This window comes from Zophobas morio, unplaced genomic scaffold (genome assembly GCF_036711695.1).
Source record: "Zophobas morio isolate AGI-343-1 ecotype UQ-CSIRO unplaced genomic scaffold, CSIRO_AGI_Zmor_V1 ptg000023l, whole genome shotgun sequence".
Classification (NCBI taxonomy): domain Eukaryota; kingdom Metazoa; phylum Arthropoda; class Insecta; order Coleoptera; family Tenebrionidae; genus Zophobas; species Zophobas morio.
The window spans coordinates 15,335,223-15,354,824 of record NW_026972128.1 but is presented as its reverse complement, the minus strand read 5'-3'; the positions used below and the strand labels follow the sequence as shown (position 1 = coordinate 15,354,824).

The following is a 19,602-nucleotide window of genomic DNA, read 5'->3' as shown; positions in this document are numbered from 1 at the left end:
GGGTTATTAGCACCGTCAGATGCTTCTGACAGGACTAACTTCGTCTCCTGCTGAGTACAGCCAACCTTGTACCAACAATATGAAGGTAATTACCAACCAAATATTATAATATGTCTTATTACCGTTCCTGACGCACTATACAGACATGTCTACTTAGTTTGATGTGTCACTTTCAGATAAGATTAGATATTTATTTTTTCCCTAAAGGCCGATGAATATTATTTTATCGCAAGAATTTGGGGTTTTGTTAACTTTTTGTGAGAAATTGCGGACTTAAAAATTGAATCACGCTGATTGTTGAGAGCGACCGGAATCCATTACCATGCTATTAGGTTGCAAACGTTCAAAGAAGCGCTAATGTCTCGTAATGGCATACATTGTCCCTCAATCCTTCAATCATTCTCTCCATGCAATAAGCTCTTTATAAACGTTCTTCAACGCTCTGAATCATTTCAACTGCTACGCGAAATTAAATTGCAATGACATTTGACTATGGCAAAAAAAATCTCGATGCACTTACAGTAGTAATTATTATTATTATGTAGCATGCTTTATTTCTAAAATTCGTTAGCTTATTAGTTTATAATAATATAATATAACAAAATATACACAGGGTTCCAACTACAGTTCAAAAATAGTACAAAAAAATTCCGCTTCTTTGAAAAATCTTGAAAATGCAAAGTTTTCCTTAAAAATTATTTGAAAAATTGGTCTAAAGTTATTATACAGAACTTCCCTCGTCCCTTAAATGCATTCTAACAAATTCAGTTTTTTTGAAAAATTATAAAATTTGATTTTACAAAATTGTATTTATTTTTACAAGTAGAAAATATACACACACGATCAACAAAACACAGAAGTCCGACAATCCTTCATTTAACCACGAGGTATTTGATGCATAAGCGAGATATGAAACACGTAGAAAATATTACACAAAAAACATTGTAAAGTAATTATAATTAAAATCAAGGCGGATGCAAAAACCACTAGTACGGGAAGGTTATAAAAAGAGAAAGTTTAGTTAACGGTTTATAATCTACATGATATTCCTAGCATACATATAAAATTTGACCACAATCTGTCCAGTAGTTTCGGAGATGATCTGTCTAATAAAAATTCACACAGACAAACGACAAATAACACGACAGACGGCAGACATATGGCAGACGAGAAAATATGAAAGCAGCCATTCGCTAGATGGACCCTACTACAATACTTCCTTAGCTTACACTGAGGAACCAAAAAATTATTCCATTTTATTTTTGGATAACTGATCTACAATATGGACGAACGTGACAAACCAATAAATGAACGTTGGCATTTTGTGCCCCCTTATAGTACAAACGAGATGTAAATGACAAATTTGCTGTTTTGTTAATAAGAACAAAAGAAATTTGCAAACAACAAAACCTGAATTAGAGCAATTTAAAAAAGCAGGGTTTGTTACTTGAACAAATTCAGTAAATTTTTAGCACTTAATGTGTTTTTTTTTTATTAACGTTTCGGCAAACATTTAGCGTGGTTCATAACCAGTCCAATCCAAAATTATCTGCCGATATGTTGTGAGAAAAGTACCATCTTTTTTTAGATAGACAGCGGATATTAATTTAGTACAAATAACTATGTACATTTTTTACAAAACGATGTTTAAAATTTAATCAGCACGATTACTGAAAGAGTCCCAAATCGCAAGTATAAATCAATTTTTTCAACAGTTCAGAAACAATTTTTTGAAACCGTATATTAGAGCTTGTATCCAAAAAGCTTAAAATTTGTGAGGACAAGTAGTTTGTAGTGTCTACAAAAAGTAAAGCGAACAGTGAGTACTATGTAACAGTCAGATTTAATAACATGTTGAATAACAAAAAATAAAGCGTAGTACATAACTCAGAATTATTTTTATTTTTACCTCTTTTACTTTAGATTCGGCACCACTGATTGCCTCTTTTTGTAGTCACGTGCCTCAATATAGTTTCACTTTGAAACTTTGGTTTCCCACGTATACTTTCACTCTACACAAAATTTTTGTTTCCTCAAAGCGTTTTGAACCACATTTATGATTATTGTATTGTAAGTAAGTTTGTCATTATTAAAAAACTTACCAATATTTAACACAGTTAATATTGTTACGATGGACGAGTATTTAAAATCGGTGTGGGTAGAACTTACCCATCGCGACTTCCCCTTCCAGGTTTTTCTTTAGCGAACGCCGCCCGACCGCCTCCACCGAGAATGAGTCACCCATCATCGCCGTTCATACTAGAAAGCTCTCGAGAACCCATAGGCGTAGTACCGGGGCGGCATATGGGTTTATTTCGTAACAATATATACAACTATTTTTTTTGAGTCAATGAATCGAAAGCCTCTTCATTTTAATTTTGGCTTGGCTACACCTAGTTAGTGACGTATTCTTACCAAAAGTTTTTTTGCTACAACTGTTGTCATTGTAATCTTTCAGTCACCTGTGTGCTAAAATTGCTGATTTTCGGTTTCTTGCGTGAATCTACAGCAGTGAACATTATCACATCTTTCTTAGATTTCAACCTAAAATTGAAGATAAAAGTCCTGCAAAATTTCTGAGTTTTTAGTTAAAGAATACTGAATGTCACTCCATTTTTGACCAATGCAAAAGTTTCCTGTATATTTTGAAGTGAAACAAACATTTTAAGTAGATTATGTCCAATTTCTTTAAAATTTATGCCAATATTTAGAATACGAGATGGCATTTAGAAGTAAAAAAATACAGAAATAAGAATCTCTACAAAAATATGAGTTAGAACACAAATAAATACATTAAACTGAACATTAAAACATTCGTTCATAATTATTTTCAAGTCCAGTTCTATTGTTTGTATAACTGGTTGCATATACGTATTTATTTATTATATGTATTTAAATTATTTTAAACCCATTTACTACCACGATATAACAATCATTAGGCCGTCCTTGGATACATGGTAAAATATATTAATAAAAATTTACAAAATTAATATTTACGGTCTTGACTTTGCTAAATCAAGAGCAATTAAATATCCGAGATTAATAATAAGCGTATAGTATCTGCCGGTAACTTCCATAAATCTCTTAATTATTTCTTTCTTCAAAGTTGGGACAAGGTTCATAAAGAAAAATCTCGAACAATTAAACTGAATATCATTTAAAAAATTTATAATAATTATAATCAAGCATTTCCACTGAAAACCGTAATTCAAAACCATATTATTAATATAGTTGATTCTCAAAACAAAAACTACAGATAACTTTATTTTTCTGTTCGATGTAAATATGGAGGACCCGGGGTGGGCTAGTTAGCATCATGCTTGCCCGCTACACCTTGGGTCGTGGGTTCGATTCCCGCCATGGCTCTGGGTGTAACGTGTATGTCCCGTTCCCCTGTAATTGGGCCTCAGTGCCTGTTGGGGGACGTAATTAATAAAATAAAAATAAAATAAAAAATAAAATAAATATGTAAGCACTTACTGTACTGAATCAAACAGAGATTTTTGTTTCAATTCTAAAAGTTATAATTTGTTTATTAACGGCTGCCGTCTCACATTTTCTTTTTCTTATGTTTATTGTATTTTTCTTGATCCAGCCGTCTCCCAGACATTCCTTTTATTCGTGTCTTTATGCCGATAACAGTTTGGATTTAAATAAAACTTATCACAGTAATCAGTACAATCTGTCAAGTATGTAGGTAGGGTATTTACAAAAATTGTTACAAAAATTAGGAATTTACCCATTCGAAGGCATTTGCTTAATTTTTTTTTTTTTAAACCAGCTGTATATAAGAGAAAAATCCCACCAAAAATATGTATATTTAATGTTGAATAAACACTGTGCTTTTACTTTTTTTTTTAAATACCAATAAAAGTCCAGTCACTTCTGTCACGTGATATATCCCTTTAATTTAGAAAAAAATCAGTAAGTTTATCTACATGTTACACTTCTTTAAAAAAAAATGGCTAGTTGTATCCAAATTCAAAAAAACCTACCACGGCTCTTGTTTGTATTTGTTTCTTCGATAAGAAAACAATAATCTCCGTAAAATAAAAAGTAAAAAAGTAAATATAAATCAAAAGCATAAATATTAATGTACACATTTATTTCATACACATTTAGAATAATATATGATAGACTAAAACAATAAATTAATTAACCCATTAACATTGAAACTTTTGTGTACATCACCAATAAAATAAAAAACCTGTCCAAAAAGTATTTTTAATACAGTACAATGACATAAAATGCAGTCAAAAATTTGATGTGTAATAACAATTACTGACAATTTCCAAGCACTCAGTGATCACATTATATTTGATTGTGCGTGAGCAATTGAAATAAAGTAGATCTTGTGAGATCAGTAGAAAATTTCAATATCGATTTATCCTGTCTTGTTCTGAAAGGCTCAACAGAACATTTTACATACTTATGAATGGAAGCAAGTCCTTTGTCTACAGCATAGGTAGAAATATCATCCTTTCTCATGTTATTTCTATAAATATATCGGACAATATTGTAGTTATAATCTTCAGCAACATCAGTATTTACCATTGAAATTGGTCGTGAAGTTTCTGTGCTCGATATGCAAAACTTCTCAATAGGTAAACTAATTCTTTCTGAATTAGTGTTTATGCTTTTGATCAATGTGTTAAAACTATAAACATGTAGCGGCACAATATATTCATTTAATTCCAGTGTTACCGCATATAAACTTTGATCAAAAGTGCGTAGTAAACAATCATTCTCTACTGCGAGCCGAGTTATAAAAGTGTCACCTTTGGGAAAATTCCACGGCAGAAATGCAACTTCTAAACCTAATCTTGTTGAAAGATTGGAGATAATTTTAACCAAACGATGCGGAATATCCCTGTTGTAAAAAATAAATGAGTCAATTCCTATCAGTTTATGATAACTAAGGAATTCCACAAAACGCTTCTTGCTGTAGATCGACGGAGAAACACAGATGGTTGCATTGTTACTAATTCTGTGTTTAAAAGAATTAGCTAACATAATCTTCTTTAACTCACTATCTTTCTTTATTTTAAAACTAAATGAGACGGCGTATGGCACATGCTCGCTGTTTGTCATTTCACAGATATAAAAATACAAGTTTAAACGGATGTTATCATCATTCATTACTTTGGAGAATTTAAATTTACCAATAACAGGTTTCTTCTTATCTTCAAACCAAAAGTAACAATTCCGAGGCACCATTTTTTCATCACTTAGTAAAGTTAACGCTTTAGCTTCATTTTGTCTTGTTAAAAAAGCTGAGTAGGTGTATCCACTTTCGTGTTCTTGCCAAGCTGGTGCAGGGCCCCAATCGTGATGACTCAAAATCTTCTCTGTTTGATGCAAATTTGAAATGTTGCATGGTTGCCCAAAGAAATTAAAAACTTCCAGCACATAATGTAAACGATTATATTCATGTCGATAAATCAGAAATAAACTTAAACTTATGACGGAAATGATTAATAGCATAAGCTGATGATACTTTTTCATTATTTTAGTATTGAATCGGTCACATATTGTTACTATTAGGTTAACGTAAACATATGACGAATTTGACAGTTTGACAAGTGTTTGACAGTATTGACAGTTGAAATGTCATATTAGACGTCTAGTACGTGATCAGCAATATTTATTTATGTTAGTATTGTAAAAACGGTGATTTTATATGGTCTCCACTCATTATCGTAGCATTCGGAAAATGAAAACATGTATTTTTAGTTTCTTCGTTCATTGAATTAGTGATATGTGAAACGAGTGATTTCGTCCTTCTAATAATTTTTTTTATCGGTACCTCCCGCCTGCCCCCTCTGTGGGTTAGCTATTAATAAAATCGCAATAGAAAATATTTTTGATAAGATATTTATTGTCTAAATAATATTTTTGCGTAAGTTGACCAATGTTAATAATAAACTATTTCTCGCGTAAGACTGAAAAATGAGCTATATTAGTGATTTATCTCAATCTCAAGAATATTTAAGTTTTAGAAGCAATGTTCCTCTAAAAAGAATAGTTGTTGACTCAGATAACACAAAGGTATAGTTTTATCAGTATGAGTGAATATTCTAACTTCTATATTTAAGGGTTGGAGGGTTTATGACTGTGGTCCGAAAAATGTTAAGTCTCCACTTATATGTCTTCCCCCTGTATCAGGAACGGCAGACATATATTTCAAACAAGCTCTCGCATTATCTGCCAAAGGAATCAGAGTGATATCGGCTGAAGCACCAGTTTATTGGAATGTAAAAGAATGGTGTGAAGGTTTTAAAAAACTTTTAGATTATTTAGGGATCATAAAAGCTCATTTATTTGGAGCATCTTTAGGTTTAATAGCTACGAATGTTGTTTTGCGTGTTTGTAAAACTACTACTTTGTAGGTGGCTACTTGGCTCAAAAATTTGCAGAGTATACACACAAATGTCCACGAGTTGCTTCCTTAATTTTATGTAACACATTTACTGACACTGCAGTTTTCAATAATCATGAATCTGCAGCGATTTTTTGGATGTTACCAGGGTTAGTGTTAAAGCGCATGCTTATGAGTAATTTTGGGGCTGAAAAAGTTGATCCTGAAATGGTAGAGGCTATTGACTTCATGGTGGAAAGAGTAAGACCTCGCTTAGACAGATTAAAATGTTTTATTTTGACATTATTTGCAGTTAGAAAGTCTTCCACAAACAGAACTTGCAAGTAGACTTACACTTAATTGCCTTAAAGGGTATGTTGAAGCTCACAAATTATCCGACATTCCTGTGACTATTATAGATGTATTTGATGAATATGCCTTATCTAATACAGTACGTGAAGAATTATATAAGTGCTATCCAAGTGCCAAATTAGCTCATCTTAAATCAGGGGGAAATTTTCCATATTTAAGTCGCTGTGCTGAAGTTAATTTACATTTGCAGGTAATTCATTCACTTTTAAATACAGACTTATCTATTATTTACAAATTTCAGATTCATTTAAGGCAATTTGATGATACGAATTTTTCATCATCTGATCGACCTTTAGTTAATAAAATTTGACAGTGTTATGCTTGCCATTTATACTTTGTATATATTTTTTATTTACCATTTTATTTCTACTGTTCGTACATTTTATTGTTAATGTTTTTATACATACTTTTTCGATACTTACATTGATTAGATATTACCGTTTCCATTCGTATAATAAACATATTTTGGAACATAACTTTTTCTAATTACCTCAAATATTTTTTCTCCACTCCGGTATTTTTCTAAAAACATAATTTTACTACTAAGTCAGATAAATATATAAGTGTTACAGTTTTGGTATCTCTCTTATATTAGGAATATGTGAAGACACCTCGCCGAAAATATCGTTTTTTGTTGTACGAAAAAGCCACTGTCTGGTAGGTTTTAGTACTCTGTCAGGATCTCTGTCCACCAAGTAACTTGATTTACTTCTTTTTTTATTTTGGTTTTCTTCTTTTAATTTAGTGGATCTCATTTTTGCTATAAATAAATCATCTTGGGTTTGGAACTGTTTAATCATTCTATTTGCGGTGGCGGCTCTGCAATATTAGCAAAGTTATCATTCTCAAAATCTTTATATATATTTGCACCACCTTATTTTTCTCCCATAGTACTCTTGTATTTCTCTTTGAACTTTTTCATTTTGTTCTCTTACTATTTTTGCCTCTTTCCATTTTGCTACAACTTCCTTCACATGCAAATTAATTGTTTTTTGATTTTCTTCGCGCCTTTTCTTGATATCCTTCTGCAGTTGTTCATAAGCTTCCTTTTGTTGACGCTTCGCTTCTTTTTCTGCCTTTATTTAGAACGCTTTTTAATAATTAAAATAATAGTAATAATAAATTACCTTCCAAAGCATAATTTGTTCGTAAATATTGTCTTTTTGTACCCGTGTGTGTGTTTTATTAGTTGTCGCACGTAAAACATTCTCATCATTAATATCTTGTTTTTCTTGCATCGAGTTTTTTTGTTTGCGCCATTTTTCCAAGGCTTCATTTTTTCGATTTTTTAAAAACAGATATTTCTGATACCAGTCTTCATGCTGTTTAACTGCGTCTGAAGCAATATCTACAAATTATTAAACCATAAATCATCCACTACATAACTATATTCTCATCTACCGGGTAATAATTTATTAAAATTAATTGCCAGGTCGTCGATATTTTTATATTTATGCCGTAGTTTTAAGAAAAGTTGATGATCTTCAATAGGCCAACCATTTTCGTGACCATTACTGTTATTAACAAATTCCATAAACGCCAGTACTTCCTGAAATTAAAATTAAAGAAACTCAAAAAAAATGTTTTCTTTAAGGATACGCACTTTAAGATTAGTATTATCAACGGCTCTTTGTTTTGATATAGTGTAATTGTGTCTGCTGGTTGATTTTACTGGTTTCTCCCAGTCTTCTAATTTTTGTCTAAATAATTCATTCATTTCTGTAATATTTTTTTCTTCATCTTTTAACACGTCATAATGAGGTAATAATTTTACTCGTAAAGTATGAATTTTGTCTTGAATTTCAATCATATCTTGTTTAAATAAATGTAAATCTGCAACGACATTATATATAGTATTTGGTAACAAGATATAGGTACCTAATTTCCTTAAAAATTATACATATGTACCCATTTTTTTTATAAATAATAGATTTAATACCTAAGTTATTGACATTCTTGTCTAATAAAATATTTCTCTTCTTGTGGAGTAAGTGCCATATATTTTTTAATTCGTTGGTTATTTGCTCCGTTTCATTTTTCCTACAAAATTAAGACATATAGAATATACCATTACTTTGTATACAGGATTCTCTTACCTTTTTTGCTCCAACTGTAACACATAATCCACTAAGCTTAAATCACACCCACATTTTGATACGTGGTTGAAAACAGGATCATTTTTTTCCAAAAAATATTGAATATTTTTTAATTTATTTGCATCGGATAAAAATGTATTCATTTCCTTTTACTTCCTTTTTGTAGTACTTCTTGACATTAATGTCACTTGTTTTGTTTGTAACAGATTTGCCTGGATACCATAAAATAAACTACACCCTGTATAGGAATTCAAAATTTGAATTTGATCATGGCGGAATTGGAAAAAACAGTCTGAAATTAATATAACGTTAAAATCCCTGACTCGATGGACGAAGCGTGAAGTTAGTTGTCAGATCTGTCAAATATTCCGGTTGTTGTAGGTTATGATAAATTTCTTTGATTGTAAACTGGAAATATCGAGAAAATGTTTTCGAGACAGTTATTAAATAATTGTAGAATGTTATTAAAAGCAAGTTTAATTCGTCTGTGCTTGAACCATAATATTAATAATTGTATTTACAGCAACCAGTAATTCGTGATTCAATTCAGAATAACACACTGCGTTTGATTCCAGTACGTTATAGGTCTTATACACCCATAAATACGGTTATTATGTTTGTTCCACAACAGGAAGTATGATAACAATTACATTTTGGTTATAAATTTATTTCATTAGTTTTGAATTTTATAGGCATGGGTTGTAGAACGTATGGGTAAATTTCATAGAATACTAGAACCTGGTTTAAATGTATTAATACCTATAGTGGATAAGGTAAAATATGTTCAGAGTCTAAAAGAAATCGCCGTTGATATCCCAAAACAAAGTGCCATAACTTCAGACAATGTCACTTTAAATATTGATGGTGTTCTCTACTTAAGAATTGTTGATGCATATTTGGCAAGTTATGGCGTTGAAGATCCAGAATTTGCTATAACCCAATTAGCACAAACTACTATGAGATCAGAACTTGGAAAAATTTCCTTAGACAAAGTATTTCGTGAAAGAGAAAATCTTAATGTGTCAATTGTTGATTCTATTAATAAGGCAAGTGAAGCATGGGGAATGACTTGTCTTCGTTATGAAATTCGTAAGTAAAACACATTTCCCGTCTAATTATATTTTACATTGTCTTATAGGTGATATTAAACTACCACCAAGAGTACAAGAAGCTATGCAGATGCAAGTAGAAGCTGAGCGCAAAAAACGTGCTGCTATTCTTGAGTCTGAAGGTGTTCGTGAAGCTGATATAAATGTAGCAGAAGGTAAAAGAAAATCACGAATATTAGCTTCTGAAGCCGAACGTCAAGAACAAATTAACAAAGCTGCTGGTGAGGCTGCAGCAATTTTAGCTGTAGCTGAAGCCAGAGCAGGTGGGCTAAAGCTTGTAGCTGAAGCTTTAAAAAAAGATCTAGGACCTAATGCAGCCTCTCTTAGCATAGCTGAACAGTATGTTAATGCATTTGATAAGTTGGCAAAAACAAACAACACACTCATTTTGCCCTCAAATGTGGGAGATGTGTCTAATTTAGTTGGCCAGGTAAACAGATTTGTGCAAATTATCTTCATATTAATTAAAACTTATATTTTAGGCTATGTCTATCTATTCAACAATTTCAAAAACTCAAGATAAAAATGCTTATAAAAAAATGGATGATCGTATGATTTCAACTCACAATGATTTTGCTGAACTTTTTAGTGATGAAGAGGACAAGAAAAAAAGTAAAACTCTGCAAAATAAAACAAATGTTCCTTTTATTAAATAATATATTTCATCTTTTTATTTTCAAATCAGTGTAGTTTATAAAATGATTAAATTATTTTATAATAAAAAAAAAAATGTTTAATGTGCAATTAAGGTTCATTATTGTCACTTATGTTGATACTCTTAATTTTTGTACATAAAAATATTTACGCATTTCGTCATTATTTTGTACATATATAGTTTTTGGACGAATTTTATTACTTGATCCATAATACATGTCTTCTCGGTTTGGAATCAAAACTTTACTTTCAATAACCCAACATTTTAATGAAAGATAACACGTGATAAGATTGGAAGTTACTGACTTACTGACTTGTGGCTATTTCTATTTTCTACTGTTTGTGATATTTATGAACAAGGTTTACAAAGAAGATTAATAATCAAATGTGAAATACAAATAAACCTTAGACCAAACATGTGATGTATAAAATGGGTGAACAACATGATAAGTTAATCTACATTAAATACAAAAATTTGTAGTATCAAATCAATTTGTCTCAATGGGCTTTTGATAAGACATTAATTTTTATTTAAGGATTAAAAGAAGTTAATGGAATGTTTCTTTAGTCGTTTGTAGTTGTCTACTCAAGATGTATAAAAAAGTCGGTCTAAAATTATTGAGACACAAAGACAACTTCTTTCGCTCCAAGGTAAATTATAAATACTTATGTTCTTTCCCAGCAGTTCAAGAAAACGAGATTATAAACCGTTTTTGATTTAATAATCAATAATTAACGTATATAATATGTACTTATATGATTTTTGAGACGTTTTCATACGCAGTTCAAAAAAATAATAGTATATGAAGACATCATACTTGTTATTCCCCTCATGTCAAATAAAATTTACTTCAAAAATCAGTGTTGTATTACAAATAAATTGTAACACTTTGATTTTTTTTTTCAAAGATTAAAACAAAGCTTGTTTGATAAATCACGGGTATTTCACCGATTTACTGTGTAAAATTTTCAGATGACCTCATCACATTTTAGGTGAGGATAAACAGACAAGTTTTAGCAGTGAACATTTTTACAATCTACACGATTTTCTTAAAACTAATCTAAAATTTCACAAAAAATCTGCCTTGGACTACTGCAACATAGTTTCAGAGATTACTTACTTTCATTTTCTGCATCAAAAAAAATCATGTGAATATAGAAAAAATATCGGTCCGCATTTAATAAAGTTTCTGCAAACAACTTCAGAGTGTTGCAGGTTTTGAATAATCCCAACTCGGACGTTTTTATTATGGATGGAATCTATGTAGACAATTTCAATACATCGGTTTATTGAAGCACCAGAATAGAGAATAAAAAAAGCAACACCTGACGTTATCACCACAGACTACATTATCAGTATTATCACAATAACTGAAGAAGATAATTTTCGCAAATATTAACGATTTATTTTTGAAAAATATAAATATTCGAAAATTAGTAAGTTTGTTGCATTTTTATTTCAGTTGTGAAAGGTTTACATTTTATCATTTGAAGATATACAAACATAAACAATATTTTAAATACTAGTTTTTTTTTTTAAATACAGACCTAATTTTTTGGTGTAAAATATCAAAAGTTTTAAATAATTTGCTAGGTACATGCTGCAGCTCCGTGTGTTAGGTATAATAACAGAGAAGTGAAAGGCAATAAATTGTAAATATCTCTTTCCACGTCTTCACTGTTGAAATCTAGCAAAAATTATCAGTGCCTTACCTACATGATCTCATTATTATCTGTTTTGTTAAAATTTTTGTGTGGCGACACTGTAAACCTATAATTGAAATCGACAATTTCCGGTAGTACAATCAAACAATGAATAAATTTTACTTCCTAGCAATCTTAGAAATTTGCACTGTTTTTGTTTTCTAGAAGCGTCATAGTAGGGTTTTAGCAATAATTAGTTTTTCGATAATATTAAAAATCAGAAAAGTGCAATTAACCCATACTAGAGTCGTTAGAGCCAGTGAAGTTTTGAAATTCCCGCGCCAACTCCCGTATTGATTCCGGTTTTCGTCCATTACGTTTTATTTCTAGTCCGCAGTCGCGCAGTTTCTTTTGACGATACGGTCTTGAAATTCTTGTGAGCTCGTGTGAAGTGTTTTTTTAAAACAGTAAAAATGTAAGTTTATTTTTTCCAATAGGCTTAATTATAGAAAGTCGACAATAAGCGCTGTCAAATATTAATTGTAAGCTATTTTTGGGTTGCAAAAATTTGACGTTTTACGTATTTTCACGATTCAGCTCTCTGTAATGGTCGCCCATGCCTTCTGCGATACATGAATCAAGCACATTGTGCAATGTTGGCCTATTTGCTTCAAAAACTAACCCATTTTGGTGGCATTTTTTCTGCATTCCCGTAACCTTTCGTTTGGGAAAGTCAGAACAAGGACAAATTGGACAGATGTGTAAATTCTGCTTGAAAAAAAATTGTTGAGTCGTTGACCTGATTCCATGTTTATTTGTGCCGTTATTTGGACAAAATTCTCCTTTTTCTTTGTTCTCCGACTTTGTTCGCAGTTGTTGCTGCCGTTTCATGCAATTGTTCCGCTTTTTTGTTCGTTTCCATTTGCTTAGCATTATCTCAAAGTCAACCGGAAACGGAAGTAAAATTTCTTTTTTTTCCAGAAATTTTTGTATGAGTCAAAAAGTAGAAAAACCAGTTCTATCCGGTCAACGCATCAAGACCAGAAAAAGAGGTGAAATACCCCTAAAGTGCGTCAGACTGCATTCAATTAACTTGATACTTGGTTTTTAGATGAAAAGGAAAGGTACGATCCAGTAGGGTTTAGGGATGCAATAATCTCTGGACTCGATCAATGCAACAACAATTTTGAAGCAATTTCGCGTTTTTTGGACGGTGCAGGCAATAAACAAGATTATCGTCGATATGGAGAAAGTCTATTTGACATACTCATTGCGGGTGGCATCCTTGGTGAGTCATTACCTCACTTCTTTGTTTTACAAATGAACTAAATTGTTTTGTAGTGCCGGGAGGTACACTGTTACAGGAGGGGGAAGCACCACATAAAACCTCCGTTTGCATATTTTGCACACCGGACGAAATAAACATGGAAACCATGAAGAGTTGGGAACAAGTCTTCATTAAACTTATGCGTCGCTATAAGTATCTGGAGAAGATTTTTCAAGTAAGTTGCATTTGTTACATTGTTGCTGATAACAGCTTTTAGAAAGTTTTTGTTTAGTATATTGTACTACTTTTTACGTTTGAGTAGGTTTTTTAACAAGGAAAAACTATATAATTAAAAAAAACTGTTTTTGTCAAGAAGAAATAGTAACACGTGAAAATTTTAGTGAAACGCAATTATTTCTGTCAATATTTTTTTAATTTTGAGAATACTAATAAAGGTTTATTTAGATATGACTTGGAAATGTTTGTATTACGTTTTTGCGTTTTTCGTATAAAACTGATGATGGTCGTCAGAAACTCGATGAGTATTTATCAAATGAAAAGAATCGGTTCATTAACTTGAGCGTTTCTTGGAACTGTTTATTCCCAACTTTCCAATCTACACAATAATGGCAGGTAAAAATTTACCTCTGCTGAAGTTAGGTTCTTAAAAGCGGGAAAGGACAAGACGTATTGTCCATAATGAAAACATTGGGTACCGGGTTAGGAACACCACTCTACTTCGTTTTTTCAATAATCGCTGTAGAGGTTTTTTTAAGAGCATGTTTTGATTCAAGTATTTCTACTATTGAATTAGGAAGGGCACTATATTGAATATGCATGTGTTATTAAAAAAAAAAATGGGACAACTTCAGTTATAATTGTTAATTTAATACAATTAAATACTGCTTTATCCGTAAAAATGTCTCAACATTAATAGACTTAAATGAGACCTTATTGATTACAATGTATTAACTGATTAAAATAAATAAGACTAAAAATCACCTAGTTCACCTTATCTAAAACTAGAATAAATAAAGGTGACAGGGGTAAGTAAAAGTTATTGATGGTAATTGATTTACTTTATATAACTCATATCTGTCAAAAGTAAATACTAAACAGTGATAATAAAAAATCATGCTTGTATGAAATAGAGTCGTTTACAATGATAACAGAAAACTAACAGAACATATTAGCTTTAAAAGTTAGTACCAATGTTTAGTTTCTTACATTCCTTAGGTTCTTGCACAGATATATGTATAATTTTAACAGTGCATTAATTAGAAACTATATCTGCATTAATGCATTTTTTTTATGAAAAATATTCCTAATACTAGACGATCATACAACTTTTACTTTTTCCTCTTTTATGTGATATTAAAATAGAATTTGGTTTTTATTCTAAAATATACTCTTTTTTTCCACATAAGTTCCGTAATTGTAAAAGGAAAGTAAAGAAATACGGCCCAAATAGCACAAAATATTTTTCGTCTGATGAATGTCTGATTCATTAGTCTTTACTTTTAACGTCTCCGTTTCAGGATGAAATAAAGAAAGTGCTTATGTTCGTAAAGTACTTTACTCCAGCCGAACGTAAAAAACTATCTGTGATGGTGTATTTGTGGATATCGAATGGCAGCATCCCGTTCAATGCTGTGCTGGTGTTGAGTAATTCACACTTGGTCAAGGATCACTTGGCTTTGGATTTTTTGATCGATGTGTTCAAGTATTGGCGCCAGGACAAGGGCGTAAACTCCCTCCATTCATCCATTAAGAAGTCCAACATCGAATCGCATCTGATGAGTTTCGTGCCAGATACGAAGCAGTCTCAGGTGTACTTCCGTAATGCCTTCCAGGAGAACGGTCTGGAAGAAATACTCAAACTGTACAACGACCAACATCAACAGCAGGCCAAGAAGGAACTGCAAGTCATGTTGGCCGATAGCCTTTCCGAAAACAAGCCCCAACGTGACATCATCGCCGAGTTGCGTGAGTTCGCCTCCAAGGAGAACATCCAAGAACATGAGACGGTTTGCATCATTTGGACAACCGTCATGGACATTCCAGAGTGGTCTAAGAAGGAGGTGAGTTTTGTTCTTGCCGCAAACTCACCCTCATTTAATATTTTTTGTGAAAACATTAGCTTCATGGTTTTATTTTGTTACAGGAACTAGTTACTGATCAAGCTGTGCGTCATTTGAAGCAGTACACTAGTTTGTTTTCCGCATTCACTCAATCGGCACGCTCAGAATTAAATTTGCTCTTAAAGGTCCAAGAGTATTGCTATTCAAACATGACGTTTATGAGGGCTTTCCAAAAAATCATAATGCTGTTTTATAAAACGGATGTAATTTCTGAACAGGTTATTCTCAAGTGGTATAAACAGGATTATAGCGTTAAAGGAAAAATGATGTTTGTTGATCAGATGAAACAATTCGTTGAATGGCTCCAAAATGCTGAAGAAGAGAGTGATTCTGAAGGCAGCACTGAATAGGTAACATCACGTTAAAGTACTAATTGAAATCCCGAAAATAACTTGATTTGGTGTTTTATTTTTGACACGAAAATATTATTTTCGGGATATAAAAATTTATCCGTACTGGCATTTGGTTGTGTCCAAGACCATTTGTTATCGAAAGATGATACATTTTTTCCGGTTTAGTTCACCGTTTAGATTTTTTCAAGTTTTTTTTTCTTTTTCAGATAACACAACCTTCATCGCATCAGTGCCACCAAACTATCAACTAAACAATACCATTTTTTCCAATGTAATTATATCATGTATAAACATTTCTGGTGCCTTACTATGTTGGTGTGTGGCAGGCAATAGTGACCGGGGATCTGTATTACTGTACTGACCTCTTCAAATTATTCATATTGAAGTATTTCTGCATCGGAAAAAATGTTATTTGTATCAATATCGCCAATATTGTCGACTCAATGTTATATATAAATGATTTATTGTCAATTTTTTTAATATACAAACAAATTTTAATTATCTTTTTTTGGAATAAATTCTTTCAATTTTGTAAAGGGCTCGATAAATTCTAGTAAACGATTAGACTCTAAAATTAAGGCAAACGAAATGTTTATTGGATTTTGTCCATTTTCGTGAAACAAATTGTTTATCTTCTGGTTATACATGAATTAAATTATCAAAATATCAGTTTATAAATGGTATAAAGATACAAATAAACAATTTGGAACTGTTCAAAATCATGGTACTAAAACAGTTCAATCATTTGCGTCAAATTAGAAATTACCGCAGTCCGATCCAGCGTAGATTTAAGTCGTCAAAGAAGCAGTTTAGGCCCAATAAAGGATTGGGACAAACTACTTTATTTGAAACCACGATAATGTGGATTTTTGGGTTTTAATAAAATTCTGCTAACCAGTTATTGGAAATTGAGGAACCAATGCGGTACAGGTCGCTGTTGTCTCTGATTGGATAATCCGTATCGTAGCTTGATCCACTAAGGCACATGTGGTTATGTTGACATTGGAGACTAGTGGATTCACAATTTATGGTTTCATAGACCAGAAAGATGCATTTCATAAATTTAAAACTGTAAAATTTTTATTAATATACAAGTAGTGTCTTTACAACACTAAATAAAATGTATTAATACAGTGTTATAAATATGTAAGGTTATTTTTTGAAGGTGTGGCAAATAATCCTCATGCAGGAATAACAGGAATTTAATAAATGTTTGGGACAATATTCTTCTTTGGTGAACAGTCCATTGAACCTTTGAATAATCAACCCTGCTTGTGGTGTTACTCAGGGATGTTACTGGTTGTGATCATATGGTTCGTTCCTTGGCTACCACGTTAGACGTCATTGGTGCGCGCGCAGTGTCTTTGTGCGTGCGTCATTGATAAACATAACCTCTTCACAATTGTGTTCTACAAGACACCAGTGTTGTGTTTTGAAAGATATTTCTAGTTGTCTCATATGTACAGATTTACAAGAAGAAAATGTGTGGAATTTTTTGTATGATATGTAGCAATAAAAAATGTAATTTGGAATACGTAATAAATGAGGTTAATTAATGCATTTTATGTGTAGCAATTTCTGATGATCTTATTTCAGTTCAAATTATTCGAAGAATCTGTCGCCCGAAGAGGGCCAAACTCGTCGCACTCTGAATTTTTTTCATTAGAAACTTCAAAACTATTGTTAGCTGCCAGTGTTTTGTGGTTGCAAGGCCCAGGAATTACAAAACAACCTCTAACAAGTAACAATTCAACACTTCTATACAATGGAGACATTTATGGTGGACCACAAGTAGATGACGAATTAAGAAATAAAGAGGGTGATACGAAATTATTTTTGAATCTTCTAGAAAGGTCAAGTAATATTACTGAAACTGTGTATAATATTGAGGGTCCATTCGCGTTTGTCTATTTTAACGAATCAGAGAATTTGCTCTATTTTGGACGAGATAAGTATGGAAGACGTAGCTTATTGATTGGTAAAGACGAAAGCGACTTGATAATTACAAGTGTAGCAAAAAGAAACACAAAGTATAATTTCATTGAATTACCAAGTGTAGGTGTATTTTGTATTGATCTCACTACCAAAAACTGGCAAATTTTTCCGTGGCGAAGAAAAAGTAAGCATTTTTATGACAAGTTGAACGAACTTGAAGCTTTCTTGGAACAAAGTATCTTAAAACAAGAGGTGGATAATGAAGAACTGAAAGAATTTCATCCACCAAATGAAAGTCAGTTAGAATTTCTAGATAATTTATTAAAGATGCCTAGTGAAGAGATTTTTCATTATTTGTCTAACTCAATTTACCCAGACAGGATAAAAAAACTGAAAGAACTGTTAGAAAGCAGTATTAAGAAAAGAATTCTAACACAACCCAAATTTTGTCAGAATTGTTTCAAACAATTTAACTGCAATCATGCAGTGACAGGAGTATTATTTTCCGGTGGCGTAGATTGTGCAATTTTAGCACTCTTGGCCAACAAGTTTGTAGATGAAACGCGTCCCATTGATTTGATGAATGTAGCATTTGAAAAAAATGGCACATATGACACCCCCGATAGGAAAACGGGACGAGATACATTACAAGAACTACAAACTCTTTGTTCAGAGAGAACATGGAACTTTGTAGAAATCAACGTAACTTCCAAAGAATTAGATTTTTACAGAAAAGAACGTATTTCTGATTTAATATATCCATTGAATTCTATTTTGGATGATAGTTTGGGTTGTGCTCTATGGTTTGCAAGTAAAGCAGCGACCGAGAATTATACTTCACCTTGTAGGGCAAGTAAAACACTTGGGAAAGGTTTAATTGAAATTTAGACTTTGTTGGTAGGAATGGGCGCGGATGAATTGTTTGGAGGTTACACGCGACATCGGGCAGCGTTTCAGAAGAAGGGTTGGAAAGAATTAGATGAAGTATTGAAGGAAGACTGGCAAAATTTACCGCATAGGAATCTAGCCAGGGATGACCGTGTGGTGTCTGATCATGGCCGACAACTTCGCACGCCTTATTTAGATGAGGAAGTTGTAAAATTCACCCAGAATTTAAATTCTTGGGACAAGTGAGTACTTATATTTATTTTGTTCATATTCTTTTAATTTCTTTGTTTATATTAATTTATTACAATGAGTAAACTTAGGAAAATGGAACTCCTATGGAAGCTTCAGTAAAAATTCGTTTTTGTTTTACAGATAAATTAATGTTTATTTTCATTCAATAAAATTTTACAGTTGGTAAAATTGAGATGCTTTAAAGTAGCAGTAACGTTTTCCTGTGTGAAGATTACCCATTGTAACTATTACCAGTGAATAACGATCTTACGTATATACCTACAGGACATATCCAACGAAAGATCTTCCTTCAGGAATTGGCGAAAAGCTTTTACTTCGTTGTTTAGCATATGACTTGGGATTAAAAAATGCAGCAACGTTTAAAAAGCGGGCGCTACAATTTGGATCAAGAATAGCAAACTCAAAGGAAAAGGGGCACGAAACTTCTGATAGATTGCAGGTCAAATAAAGATTTTTTTCATATTGAATATTTTTAATTAAGACATTTATATAAACCATTTTTTGACATTTATATAAATGGGCTAAAAAGTGTC

The 19,602-nt window shown here is 32.0% G+C and overlaps 6 protein-coding genes and 1 long non-coding RNA gene across 8 annotated transcripts; 4 read left to right on the top strand and 3 right to left on the bottom strand.

The window, feature by feature from the left end:
* Positions 1-3,136: 3,136 nt before the first annotated feature.
* Positions 3,137-3,793, bottom strand: LOC135134666 (uncharacterized). The gene is made up of 2 exons (XR_010281363.1): positions 3,481-3,793; positions 3,137-3,413 (listed from the first exon to the last, which is right to left on the bottom strand). It is a non-coding gene; the product is annotated as an uncharacterized LOC135134666 (long non-coding RNA).
* Positions 3,794-4,088: 295 nt separating this feature from the next.
* On the bottom strand, positions 4,089-5,566 carry LOC135134047 (uncharacterized). The gene has a single exon (XM_064062631.1). The coding sequence runs from the start codon at positions 5,503-5,505 to the stop codon at positions 4,312-4,314; it is 1,194 nt and encodes a 397-aa protein (XP_063918701.1). The 5' UTR covers positions 5,506-5,566; the 3' UTR covers positions 4,089-4,311.
* A 50-nt stretch (positions 5,567-5,616) lies between these two features.
* On the top strand, positions 5,617-7,177 carry LOC135134049 (maspardin-like). 2 transcript variants are annotated; one of them, XM_064062634.1, is made up of 5 exons: positions 5,617-6,048; positions 6,096-6,336; positions 6,390-6,619; positions 6,672-6,916; positions 6,972-7,177. In XM_064062634.1, exons 1-5 carry the CDS (start codon positions 5,950-5,952, stop codon positions 6,979-6,981), a joined length of 825 nt encoding a protein of 274 aa, XP_063918704.1. In that variant the 5' UTR covers positions 5,617-5,949; the 3' UTR covers positions 6,982-7,177. The 2 variants fall into 2 exon arrangements, with proteins under 2 accessions (XP_063918704.1, XP_063918703.1); XM_064062633.1 differs by having other exon boundaries at positions 6,672-6,920; positions 6,972-7,176.
* On the bottom strand, positions 7,168-9,192 carry LOC135134045 (coiled-coil domain-containing protein 112-like). Its single transcript, XM_064062630.1, has 8 exons — positions 8,827-9,192; positions 8,670-8,770; positions 8,334-8,563; positions 8,132-8,279; positions 7,858-8,078; positions 7,604-7,806; positions 7,301-7,549; positions 7,168-7,252 (listed from the first exon to the last, which is right to left on the bottom strand). Exons 1-8 carry the CDS (start codon positions 8,967-8,969, stop codon positions 7,222-7,224), a joined length of 1,326 nt encoding a protein of 441 aa, XP_063918700.1. The 5' UTR covers positions 8,970-9,192; the 3' UTR covers positions 7,168-7,221.
* Positions 9,152-10,679, top strand: LOC135134048 (stomatin-like protein 2, mitochondrial). Its single transcript, XM_064062632.1, has 5 exons — positions 9,152-9,296; positions 9,350-9,460; positions 9,519-9,915; positions 9,965-10,365; positions 10,418-10,679. Exons 1-5 carry the CDS (start codon positions 9,252-9,254, stop codon positions 10,589-10,591), a joined length of 1,128 nt encoding a protein of 375 aa, XP_063918702.1. The 5' UTR covers positions 9,152-9,251; the 3' UTR covers positions 10,592-10,679.
* Positions 10,680-12,600: 1,921 nt separating this feature from the next.
* Positions 12,601-16,492, top strand: Kra (krasavietz). Its single transcript, XM_064062833.1, has 7 exons — positions 12,601-12,708; positions 13,215-13,285; positions 13,345-13,521; positions 13,575-13,735; positions 15,039-15,581; positions 15,665-15,991; positions 16,201-16,492. Exons 2-6 carry the CDS (start codon positions 13,225-13,227, stop codon positions 15,989-15,991), a joined length of 1,269 nt encoding a protein of 422 aa, XP_063918903.1. The 5' UTR covers positions 12,601-12,708; positions 13,215-13,224; the 3' UTR covers positions 16,201-16,492.
* Positions 16,493-16,551: 59 nt separating this feature from the next.
* Positions 16,552-19,531, top strand: LOC135134207 (asparagine synthetase domain-containing protein CG17486-like). The gene is made up of 4 exons (XM_064062832.1): positions 16,552-17,541; positions 17,591-18,778; positions 18,818-19,059; positions 19,334-19,531. The coding sequence occupies exons 1-4, from the start codon at positions 17,476-17,478 to the stop codon at positions 19,515-19,517; spliced, it is 1,680 nt and encodes a 559-aa protein (XP_063918902.1). The 5' UTR covers positions 16,552-17,475; the 3' UTR covers positions 19,518-19,531.
* The last annotated feature ends 71 nt before the right edge of the window (positions 19,532-19,602 follow it).